The 11,912-nt window shown below is 62.3% G+C and overlaps 2 protein-coding genes across 2 annotated transcripts; one reads left to right on the top strand and one right to left on the bottom strand.

The window, feature by feature from the left end:
- On the bottom strand, positions 1-2,679 carry LOC121167016 (RBPJ-interacting and tubulin-associated protein 1-like). The gene is made up of 4 exons (XM_040996370.1): positions 2,531-2,679; positions 2,279-2,424; positions 1,629-1,976; positions 1-493 (listed from the first exon to the last, which is right to left on the bottom strand). The coding sequence occupies exons 3-4, from the start codon at positions 1,910-1,912 to the stop codon at positions 1-3; spliced, it is 777 nt and encodes a 258-aa protein (XP_040852304.1). The 5' UTR covers positions 1,913-1,976; positions 2,279-2,424; positions 2,531-2,679.
- A 299-nt stretch (positions 2,680-2,978) lies between these two features.
- Positions 2,979-11,801, top strand: LOC121167018 (ATP-dependent RNA helicase DDX54-like; the record flags this gene model as incomplete). Its single annotated transcript, XM_040996373.1, has 15 exons — positions 2,979-3,152; positions 3,838-3,964; positions 4,371-4,441; positions 4,659-4,847; positions 4,937-4,986; positions 5,504-5,545; positions 5,646-5,741; positions 6,274-6,395; positions 6,505-6,566; positions 6,647-6,778; positions 7,834-8,044; positions 9,986-10,120; positions 10,711-10,932; positions 11,007-11,080; positions 11,468-11,801. Coding segments are annotated over exons 1-15 (2,041 nt in total), but the record flags the coding sequence as incomplete, so codon positions are not given.
- Positions 11,802-11,912: the final 111 nt, after the last annotated feature.

The raw sequence follows: 11,912 nt of genomic DNA, 5'->3' as shown, positions 1-11,912 counted from the left end.
TCATTTCCACGGAGGCTTTGGTTTCTGGGTAATGCCTCCTGGTCGGGGAGTCGTTGGCACTGAAATGCTGACGGCGAGCGCCCTGGGTGTCACGAGTGGGCTCCGGAAGGTCACCCCCGATGTGGACAGCCTGGGATTCCGAGGCTCACGCGCATCGGGGGTACAGGACGTGGGGTGAGCGGAGTCAGGACCACTGAGACAAGGGAGGGAAGGGGAGCGCGCCCGCCCCTGCAGGCGTGGGGAGCCCACGGGGCCAGGGGACCGCCTTCTGGGCTCTCCCAGCACCCTGGGCTCTGTCCCCGGGGCGGCAGCAGCAGCAGTGGGATGCACTGCTCGCAGTGGGGTCTCCCTGGGGGTGGGTGGTGGCGTCCAGAGGAGTGTATGGAGCTTGGCTGTGCTCCCCTTTGTCGTCCATGAGGTCTGCCAGCTGCTGCCTTCAGGCCGGGGGCCAAAGAGCGACTCGTCGCAGTAAGATGGAGTGTGGCTGATGAGTCTGGGAGAGAAAGGCAGTGAGCTGAGGGGGGCTTCACAGCCCCCGTCCGACATGCAGCAGCAGCCAAGGAGTCCCTGCCATCTAGCTGGGCATCCCAGCTAGGCCATGCCTCACAGGATCTGTCGGCTCCTCCCTGCTACTGTTCCCCCAGTTGGTCTACGGCCATACCACCCTGAACACGCCCAATCCCGATCCACCGGCCCCTTCCCACCTGGACCCCATTCTGCATCCCCCCCCCCTCAAGCCCTGCCTGGCCAATTTGCATATTCCATTGCCTTGCCATGCTGGTTGGCTCAGAAGAGGCCACCTGACCTAGGTCTGCCCTTTGCTGAAGCTACCAGGAAGATGACTTTCTGCCACCTGTGCTTGCTGGGCCGGGGTGGAGATGCAGGGCAGAGGTGCCCTGAGGAGGCAGATGTCCAAGGGCAGCATGAGCCCCAGAGCCCTTGGGCTGCTCTAGTCAGTTCTGCTGTCCCAGTTAGTGTAACCAGAGTCTTTAGTTTTTCCTACTTGCTGGAGTTTTTCATCAGCTGAGCCATGGCCCCTGCTGCTGTGTGGTCCGACTGTGCAAGGCAGAGTCTGCCTGCAGAGGGGTCCATTTGGCAACTGTTACTACTTCTGTTGCTAACCCAGCAAATCTCCCCAGCCTAGCCACTCTCAGCTCTTCCAGCTCACCCTGGGCATGCCTGCGTACCGCCATGCAGTCTTGCTAACTTCCCTCTTTCCCCCACAGCCAAAGCAACCCCCCTGCAAAAAGGGGGGGGGGTGAGAGCCAAGTGGCTCCAAACTAGACACCTCCCTCAAATCCAAGTCACCCAGCAGTAAGCACCACTGCCCACCAGCTTGTCTTTCTAACCTGCTCCTGCAAAGCAGCCAGGCCCACTTCCAGAACTACCTGCCAAATTCGGGCACTCCCACATGGGTCCACCAGGGTCATGGTCTCATGGCCTGTGCGCACTGTCTCAACCTTTCCCCGTATTGGGTTCCCATGCTCCTCCCTCCTTTACCCCTCCCGCCAGTCCCACAAGTGGAGGGTCCCTGGTCCTGTTTCCCACATGGAGATCAGATTGTTCAAGGTGCCTGCCCCAGGTCAGGGTTGGGACTGACCCTCAGGCACCTCTCCCCATCCCATTACCTGTATCTGTTCTTCTTCTTCGGTGTGAGGGTCGAGGTGCTGCCCCCAGACGCTGTGGTCTCACAGTTCCCCCTGGCTGCTGGGGTCCTCGATGTGCCTGAGCCCACCACTGCTCTGGCTGGGCGGGCTGTCTCCACCCAGGGTGGGTCAAAGTCTGGTGGGGGCAGCTTGGTGCCCGCGGGACTGCCAAACAGAGACTCATCCACATAGGACGCCCTGGCCCTGACCCTGACCCGGCAGCGACGCATCCCATTGCCGCTGGCCGGCTCCTCCGGGGGCTTCATGCTGTCCGCAGTCACAGGTGACCATAGGTGCGCCCTGCCTTCCAGGCCCTGCCGCCGGGGCTCCCTGGGAAAGGGGATCAGGGAGCCATGGCTGAGCCAACAGCAGGGCTGGCAGACAAAGGTCCCCTCCCAGGGCCAAGAGGCCTGGCTGCCTCCTTCCCTCTCCCGGGGGAAGGCCAGCTGCCTGCGCCCAGTGGGGGGGGGGGGGCGTTACGGACATTTAGGGGTGTCCTGTCCTGTTGGGGAATGGAGTGCTGCAGCCCGGAAACAGAAAGAGCTTCATGCCAGCGGGAGACGCAGGCAGCTTTCCACACCCTGAGGGGGCAGACGGGGGACGACCACGGCCGCCACGGACCCTGCGCCTACCTCGTGCAAAGAGCTCAGCAGGCATAGCCTCGCTTCATCCTCTCCAAAGCCCTGGGAAGCAGCTAGGATCCCATCCATTCGCCGGACGGACCCCAAAGCCGAGGCGTCAGAAGGCGGAGCGCCACGTGCGGGTCACACCCGGCCAACTGCAAGGCGGGAGGCACAACCTGAATGTGATGTGCACCCACACACATCGTCACGGAGCCCCTACGCCCACACCCCGTGTCACGCCAGGGGTCTCCTCCTCCCTACCTGAGCACCCCGGCTCGCGGGCGGCCCACACAGGTCGGTGCGCGCTGCATCCCAGGGTTCCGTCGCAGCTCCAACAGCTCGGTCCCGGTGACCCGGGGCAGCAAGGGCACTAAGCGACAGGCGCCCAGCGCGCGCAGCCACCCTGCAACCCAAAGCCGGTCCCAGGCAGCAGGACCTCCCCGGCCAGACCCATCCACACCGCGGGGGGGACGCCGCACTCCATGCTCCCGCTCCCCGAGACACGGACCTGCCGTGCCAGCCCCGGAGCGTGAGCCCGTCGCTGGCCTAGGCGTCCGGCGGCTGCTGGAGCGCGGCGTGCAGCGTCGAGGCCTTCTGTCTTCGTGGCGGGTGCCCAAGGAGCATCCTCCTTTCCCCCCCGGCCTCGGCTGCACAGTTGGTTCGTCCCACAGGCCACGCCCACTTCCGGGTTCCCTGCGCCGGGGCCCGCATGGCGGCCGGCACGCGCGCGGCGTCCGGAGCGGGGACGCGACCCGCCATGGCCCAGTGGAGGAAGAAGAAAGGGCTCCGGCAGCGCAGGGGCGCGGCCTCCCAGGCCCGCGACAGCGACTCGGAGGACGGCGAGTTTGAGATCCAGGCGGAAGATGACACCCGGGCCCGAAAGGTGGGACACGCGTGGGGGACCCTAGTGGCGGGTCCGGGCAGCTCCCCACGGCCTCAGTTTCCCCAGCTGGGCAGTGGACTGGGCAGAGCGCGTGGGGAAGGCGGCCGGCTTGAACACGCGTCTCGGGGCCTGCCTCTCCCGCTGCTTCCCCGGGGTCGGGCCTGGCCTCCATCGCGTCCCCCTCATTGGCTCCTGCCTGCCCGGGGGACGGATCCGAGTGCCCGTCGGTCCAATGAGAAGTGCGGGTGCCATTCCCACTTGGATCGTTTGGGGCGTTCTCGGGGAGGAGGTCCTGGTGGATGGAGACAGTGGCGTCCCCACGAACAAAGTATTATTATTATTTACAAGATCTTAGCCATGCATGGCTGCGTGCCAGGCTGCAGGCTCAGGGCACAGAATTATCGTTGCATCCTGTTAACCCTCTGGGCCAGCGACTGGCACCCTCGTTTCCCGGTAGCAGTAGCTTCTGAATAGTTTTGGGACCAAAGCCTGTAACCTTGGCATGATGGAGGGACAGGTGTGAAGATCTGCCATCCTCCCAGGCCAGGTCTCACAGCTGGCAGAGAGAGAGGCCCAGGCCGTGCCTCTGCAGGGCATGCCGGGGGCATCTGCCCTGGGCCCTGCTCCTCCCTGCTGACCTGGTCCACCCACCAAGAGTGACGCAGCCCCTGTTGATTCTTCCTAGCCGGGCCCCAGCCGAGCCCTGCCTACCTTTCCCAGCTCGGAGTGCGCCTCGGACGTGGAGCTGGACACCCGGCAGATGGTGCGGGCCCAGCAGAGGAAGAAGAAGTCGGGGGGCTTCCAGTCCATGGGTGAGCCGGCCAGCCAGTGGGGCCATGCCCCGTGTACCACAACATCCCAGCCCTCGTCTTGTGACCTTCTGAGGGTTCCGGGGGGGGCAGGTGTTGTTGGGGATATCCACTTTCCACCTCAGAGTGCTTGGGTTCGAATCCCAGCTGTACCTGAGGTTCCGGGTTCCTGTTAGTGTGGGCTTTGAGGGACAGCCATGGTGACTCATGGAGCTGGGCGTCCGCCACCCAAGTTCCCAGCTTTGGCCCCCCGTCCAGCTCATACATCTTGTGCCCAGATCGGAACGCAAATAGGGTTGGCCGTGGGCAGGTGCGTCTCCCCAAGTGCCGGCTAGCCTTTCTGTTCCATGGCTGCTCCCCTCTGCTGTTCATTTGTGCCCGGTGACCCTGACGGCTGCCGTGTCTCCAGGCCTGAGCTACCCCGTGTTCAAGGGTGTCATGAAGAAGGGTTATAAGGTGCCGACGCCCATCCAGAGGAAGGTAAGGGTCTCTTGGCAGCCCTCGGAGCCCACCCACTGGGAGACCTCCTGCTGCTGAGCCCCTGCCCACATGCCTTGTCCCTCTGGGTGCATGCTGGTGTCCTCAGACGGGGTTCTGGGAAGGCGCCGGTCAGGAGGTTGAGCCGGAGTCACCCCAAGGATGGGGCCTGTGGGGATAGGATCAGGGACCCTCCCTCTGTATCCCCGTACCCCTGCAGACCATCCCCGTGATCCTGGATGGCAAGGACGTGGTGGCCATGGCCCGCACGGGCAGTGGCAAGACGGCCTGCTTCCTCCTGCCCATGTTCGAGCGGCTCAAGGCCCGCAGTGCCCAGACTGGGGCCCGTGCACTGGTGCTGTCGCCCACCCGGGAGCTGGCCTTGCAGACCATGAAGTTCACCAAAGAGGTGGGCCCTAGCAGCGGGCAGCTGAGGGGTTGGGGTGCCCAGGCATGAGCTCCAGCAGCCCCCCTCACCCTCTCCCTGTGTCTCCACAGCTGGGCAAATTCACCGGCCTCAAGACGGCCCTGATCCTTGGAGGAGACAAGTAAGATCCCTGCCCCGTGGCTCTCATGGGCACCGGGCTGGTCAGCAGTGCCTGCACATAGCCACTGTCCTGGATGCCCAGGGGTGTGTCATATGTGCACAGAAGCCAAGGTGTCCACCATGCCTGAGGACACGGTGGAGCTGGGACCTGGCTCCAGTCTGCCCTGGTCAGGACAAGGGCACATGGTGGCAGAGGGGCCTGGGTGGCAGTCTAACCTGGCTGATGCAGGCAGTGTTCATTGCTGGGGCATCATGGGCAGCTCCGCTGCTGTGGAGTAGGAGGGGGGATCTGGGGTGACCCCGTCCTCTGAGCACCCTTGCTTGTCACAGTTCTGTGTGATTCCACTTGCGTCTCCTGTTGGAGCAATGCCTTTGCCTAGTATTTCAGCACTAGCTTTCCCTCTCTGGTCAGTGTTCTTTGGGGTGAGGGTCAGAGCTCAGCTTGGCACTTGGTTGTGGGAAGGGAGAAACTACAGAGCCTGTTCTGTCCCCCAACTCCCCTCCTCTCCCCTCCCCAGAATGGAAGACCAGTTTGCGGCCCTACACGAGAATCCCGACATGTGAGTGTGTGGAGCAGGGGTGAGGGCTGGGGTCTGCCCCCAGGTGGCCGGGGGGGACAGGGCCCGGTGGTGGGTGACTCGGCCATTGCACCCCTGGCAGAATCATCGCCACCCCAGGGCGGTTGGTGCACGTGGCCGTGGAGATGAACCTGAAGTTACAGAGTGTGGAGTATGTCGTGTTTGACGAGGCCGACAGGTGAGGGGGCTGCACGGGAGCCCGGCGCCAGGGCCCCTGGCTGGGATTGTCTGCAGGATAAATCGCAGAGGACTCGGGCTGGGGCAGAGCCTCGCCCTGCTGCCTCTGCCAGCGGGCTGGAGCGGCCACTGGGGTCTCCGAGGCCCGGCTTCCTCCGTCACCCATGGATGGGTGGCCTCATCATGCGCACGGAGCCGAGCCTAGCACACAGTGAGGGCTGCTCATGCTTGTTCCGGCCTCTCCTATCTATGAGATGACTTACTTCAAAGGCACTGACAGAGGCAGTGTGCCTCCCAAATGCCCAGGGCCAGGCCAGCGCCCAGAGTCTGGAACTCCATCTGGGTCTCCCACATGGGTGCAGGGGCGCAAAGTACCTGAGCCATCTTCCCACCGCTTCCTGGGCAGGTCAGCAGGGAGCTGGATGGGAAGGGGAACAGCTGGGACTGGCAGTGGCGCTCCCGCCTGCCATGGGGTGACCAGGGGTGTCAGCCTGCTGTGCCATCAGGAGCCCTCTCCTCCCCGGCCCGCTCAGGCTCTTCGAGATGGGCTTTGCTGAGCAGCTGCAGGAAATCCTCGGCCGCCTCCCTGGGGGCCACCAGACGGTGCTGTTTTCCGCCACACTGCCCAAACTGCTGGTGGAGTTTGCTCGGGCAGGTGAGTGGGCTGGGGGCCACTGACTCGGGGTAGGGAGCCCAGGGTGATGCGTTGTAGGGTGGGGAAGGGGTCTTGCCCTCAGAGACCCCCGATCCTGTTCCTTCCACAGGCCTCACGGAGCCTGTGCTCATCCGCCTGGACGTGGATGCCAAACTCAACGAGCAGCTTAAGGTGAGGCTGGGCCTGCCCCCGTTTCCCTGGCGGGCCTTGCAGCTCCTGGGGACCCGCACTGCCCACCCTTCTCCCTACAGACTTCCTTTTTCCTGGTGCGTGAGGACACCAAGGCCGCCGTGCTGCTTCACCTGCTGCGTAACGTGGTGCGGCCCCAGGACCAGACGGTGGTGTTTGTGGCCACGAAGCACCACGCAGAGTACCTGACTGAGGTGGGCAGGGTCTGGCTGGGGCGGACCCCGGGGGACCCTGCCTGTAGCACCTTCTTCTCCATCTGGAACCTTGCCCGCAGTTCCACGTGTGGCCACCAGAGGGAAGCACCAGAATGGGACACAGGGCTTCAAGGCTATTTTTGTTTAGTTTTTTTTTTTTAACAGGTTCGCTAGGGTCCATAGACACAATTCTAAGAATATAATGATTCTTTCCTTGCCCACTCCCACTGTCTATTCAATTATTTATTATGAAAAAGACATACTAACTTGGTGAAATTGTGTCTTGGAGTGGGTGTTTAGCTACTGGTCAACATGCATTTGATTTGATTAAATTGATTCATTGTGGCAGCCGTTGTCTGAGCTCCCTGGCACCAGCTCGTGCCCAGCAATCGTCCGTCTTCCCCTCCTGCCCAGGCCAGTGGGCACCCTGCCAGCCTGTTCTTATTTTGTATGGTAGATTTTCAGTGTCCAGTATGGCTTTGTTTTTTGTTTTGGAGTTTTTTTTTTTTAAACCCTGTGTGCAGTGAGCTGTGGGAAGGCCCAGGTCATGTGGAGCAGCCCAATGCGTTTGCTCAGCTGCATGGTCCATGTGGCCTTTGGCCAGACCAAAGCCAAGGGAGGCACTGTGCCCAGAGCCTGTGCCCGCCCCCACCCCTTTGCCCCGTCGGGCAGCCACCTGAGGGCTCATGTCACAGGTTCCACTCAGTATGCGTTCACGGTGTGTCCTCTGCGTAGCCATGGGGGCTGCCGTGGTGCCCGGGGTAACAGCTGCAGAGGGGCATTGCGGAGTATCCACCACACTACACCTCTGTGCATCCATCCAACCCTCTCACCTAAGCACATGGGGCCAGCGGTGTCCCATTCTGCAGACAAGGAAGGCGAGGCATGGGCTAAGCTCCCGCCACAAGTCTAATGGACCTGAGGGAGCCGTGGCACACAGCATCTCCTTTGCCACTGGACTTTCCTGTGGGGCGGGAAAATCCAGTGGGGTTGGGGTCTCCTGGTCCTGGCCCAAGTGATCTTACCACCCCGCCATCCTTGCTCCATCTGAACAGCTGCTGACGGCCCAGGGCGTGAGCTGCGCCCACATCTACAGTGCCCTGGACCAGACGGCCCGTAAAATCAACCTGGCCAAGTTCACGCACGGCAAGTGCTCCACACTCATCGTCACGGACCTGGCCGCCCGGGGCCTGGACATCCCCCTGCTGGACAATGTCATCAACTACAGCTTCCCTGCCAAGGGCAAGTTGTTCCTGCACCGTGTGGGTAAGCAGCCCCCTCGCCACCCTGTGCGCCCCCGGCTCGTGCCCCCCATCTCCCGGTCTGCTGCCTGGGTCCTGCCCAGTGCAGTCTCACAGCCACCCCCCTGGAGCTCTGTCCCATCAGGGCCCTGCTCTGTCCTTGCTTGTGAGAGGATTGTCATCGTGGCGCAGTGGAACAAGCCAGCACTTGTGACACCCGACCTGAGCGTCGGGATGAGTTCCAGCTGCTCCATGTTCAATCCAGCTCTGTGCGGATGGGCCCAAGACAGCAGCAGAGGCTGGCCCAGTGCTCAGGCCAGCGTGCGTCGGAGACCCGCGTTAAGTGCCCAGCGCCTGGCTGTGGCCTGGTCTGGCACCAGCTGTTGAAGCCATCTGGGGAATAAAGCAATGGATGGAAGACCTCTCTCTCCTTCTAAGTTACTCTTCCTTTCAAATTATTTTTAAAAACAAAACAAAAAAATTTTTTAAAGTTTTTTTTAATCGCAAAGTCAGATATGCAGAGAGGAGGAGAGACAGAGAAGATCTTCTGTCCGCTGATTCATTCCCCAAGTGGCCGCAACAGCCAGAGCTGAGCCGATCTGAAGCCAGGAGCCAGGAGCTTCTTCCAGGTCTCCCACATGGGTGCAGGGTCCCAAGGCCTTGGGCCGTCCTCGACTGCTTTCCCAGGCCACAGGCAGGGAGCTGGATGGGAAGTGGAGCAGCTGAGACATGAACTGGCGCCTTTAGGGGAGGATTAGCCAATTGAGCCATTACGCCAGGCCCACCAAACAAAAATTTCTGAGAGAGGTAGGGACGAAGGTGCCACCCGTGGCTCATTCCTTGGTGATCAGCAGCTGCAGTAGCAGGAGAGGCTGGGCCGGGCCAAGTCTGGGAGCCAGGAACGTAACCCAGGTCTCCTACATGGGTGGACAGGATGCAGAGAACCTGGGCCATTCGCTGCTGCCGGCCAGCTCTGCCACGGCCGGAGCTGGAGTTGGCAGGCAGAGCCAGGAAACAAGCCCAGATGCTGTGCGGGGGTCCTGGGGGTCTTGGTGGCCAGCCGCACAGCCATCACTGCGGTTTGTTGAAAAGCCTGTGCGTTACTTGGGCTGTTGTAGTGAAATCGCACAGACAGGGTTCCCCTGCGTGTCTTGCCTCTGCAGGCCCAAGTGTCCTCCGTGCTGCGGGTCGGGGGCCATGTGTGGTCTTCGTGGTCTCTGCTCTCAGCTTCACACTGCCAGCCCACTCCTGCATGCTTGCACTCCCTCCATCCTTCTTGCCACATCTCTGTCAGTCCCCAGATGTCCCCTCTGTGTCGGGTGCAGGTGTCCACCCTCTGGGGTGGCCTCATCTTGGCTGACGAGGCCGACAGTGACCCTGGGTCCAGCCAAAGTCACGTTCTGAGGCGCCAGGGCAGATGGTGGCAGGGGAGGGGACTCAGTGCACCCACTGCTTATCTGTGTGCACTGGGAGAACCAGAAAGACGAGCATGGCTGCCAGAAGGCACCGGGCCAGGGCCTGGTTCCCACTTGGTGGCCACAGCCCTGTCACCACAGCAGGCGCCAGCCACAGAGCAGGGCCGGGGGTCATGGCCCATGTCCCCACGGCTCCCCAGGGAACTTACTCAACCCCACAACCCACGGCACAGGGCAGGGACTCGTCAGTCTCCAGGTGACAGACTAACCCAGCGCGAACCCGTGGGTCCACACAGCTGGACACAGCAGTTTTGATGTGAGCTCTTCCTGTTGTCACCCTGTCCCTCCCGTGGTGCTTGGCAGTGAGCACCTAGGGCTCAGTAGGCCGCTCTGCATGCCATTCAGGTGAACCAGCAAGCAGGGCTGGGTGCCAGTAAAACTTTATTTGCATAAACAGGCAGGGGCCTAAGCTGTGTGGTCACCCCGCACACAGCTCTGGTGTTGGGTTGGAGATCTTCCACTCAGCAAAAACCTGACCATCCCTTCCATAGGCCGCGTGGCCCGGGCCGGCCGCAGTGGCACAGCCTACTCTCTGGTGGCCCCAGACGAGCTCCCCTACCTGCTGGACTTACACCTGTTCCTGGGCCGCTCCCTGGCTCTTGCCTACCCCAGTGAGGAACCCGCAGGTGAGTGGAGGGCGGAGGGCATGGAGGCAGGACACAGCCTGTCCAGGCTCTGGGAGGGCTCAGAATTCCATTCAGCCGCAGAGCCCTGGGCACAGCCCCTGCTGTGGCTGGTCACACCCTGTTTCCAGGCACTCGGCGTTAATTGTCGTGGCTGCTGGCTGCTGCTGTCCTTGCCAGCATTTCTATTGTAGCTGAGTAGTTTTCTTAAAAGACTCATTTTAATTTTATATATTGGAAAGGCAGAAATGATGGGGGGAGAAATCTTCCATCCACTTCCATTTGGGTTTACTCCTCGAATGCCTTTGCAGCCAAGGCTGGGCCTGCCCAGAGCCATCATCTGGGTGACATGGGTGGCATGGGCCCAAGCGCTTGGGTCATCCTCTGTTGCCTTCCCAGGACCATTAGCAGGGAGCTGGATGAGAAGCAGAGCAGCCAGGACCTGAACCTGCGATCTGATTAGGGATATTGGCTGCTGGGCCACAACGGCAGCCCTGTCACTGTTTCCTTGGCTTGGGGCCTGGGGGCGGGGTAGGGGGCAGTCATGGGGGTCAGAGGGCAGCCTGTGACCAGGGCGCTGCGTGGGCTGGCAGGGGACGACGGCGTGCTGGGCCGGGTGCCACAGAGCGTGGTGGACGACGAGGACTGCAGCCTACAGCACAGCCTGGAGGCCAAGCTGGAGCTGAGGAGCCTGGGCCGTGTGGCCGACAACGCACAGCGCCAGTACGTGCGCTCGCGCCCCGCGCCCTCGCCCGAGTCCATCAAGAGGACCAAGGAACTGGACCTGGCCGCGCTGGGCCTGCACCCGCTCTTCAGTGAGTCCGGTGCCCAGGGCCGGAGGTGGGCAGGCAGCGGGGCAGGGCCTGGGCTCACACTGCCCTCTTGCCAGGCTCACGCTGCCAGCAGGAGGAGCTGCAGCGCCTACAGCTGGTGGACAGCATTAAGAAGTACCGTGCACGGACGGTGAGTGACCGCCACGGCTGGGCCGGGTTAGAGCTGCACTCTGGGCCCCAGGCAGCCCCCAGCCCTGGTTCTGTGTGCCCCTCAGAGGAAGCCCTGGCACCATCACTCACTGCGGGGCAGGCAGACTCAGGGCCGTGGGGCTGAGACGGGACAACATGCCCTTGGCCAGCAGAGGTCTGCAGGTAGCCAGTGTCGTGAGTGGTGTTCTTGGGAGCCCCAGCTTTCTCCGGCTGCGTGGCCTATGGCAGGTAGCTTGCCCTCCTCAGCCTCCCTTCCTAACTGCCCTGCAGATGCCACCAAGTGTGCCCATCAGGAATGCCAGAGCTCCCCCAGCTGGGGGCGGGGTGGGTGGCCCGCAGGCAGAGTTCCTGAGTGTGCCCTCCGCAGACCATCTTTGAGATCAACGCCTCCAGCCGGGACCTGAGCTGCCAGGTGATGCGCGCCAAGCGACAGAAAGACCGCAAAGCCATTGCCAGCTTCCAGCAGGGGCGACAAGAGCGGCAGGAACAGCAGGAACGCCCAGCCTGCCCTGCCCCGCAGCAGGAGGAGGAAGGGGAGGAGGAGGATACAGAACAGGGGGTGGAGGTACTGCTGCTCTCTGGGGAGATGGGAGTCCAGGCGCCCCACAGGGCTGTCCCCAGAACAATACAGATGGGTGCGTGTAGGTTTGGAGTCCCACCTTGGCTGCTCAGAGAAGCCATGACTGAACCTGGCTTCCGATGTGCTGTGGCGGGGCCTGGTTCGTGTTCCCATCCCTTATCTAAAACCCCGAGCCCAGGGGTGTTTGGAGCCCGGAACCTGCAGGGTGTGGGCACCCAGTGTGAGGTGACAC

The sequence above is a fragment of the Ochotona curzoniae genome, unplaced genomic scaffold, assembly GCF_017591425.1.
Source record: "Ochotona curzoniae isolate NIBS_2020 unplaced genomic scaffold, NIBS_Ocur_1.0 patch288, whole genome shotgun sequence".
Classification (NCBI taxonomy): domain Eukaryota; kingdom Metazoa; phylum Chordata; class Mammalia; order Lagomorpha; family Ochotonidae; genus Ochotona; species Ochotona curzoniae.
This window is presented reverse-complemented; position numbering and strand designations above follow the sequence as displayed.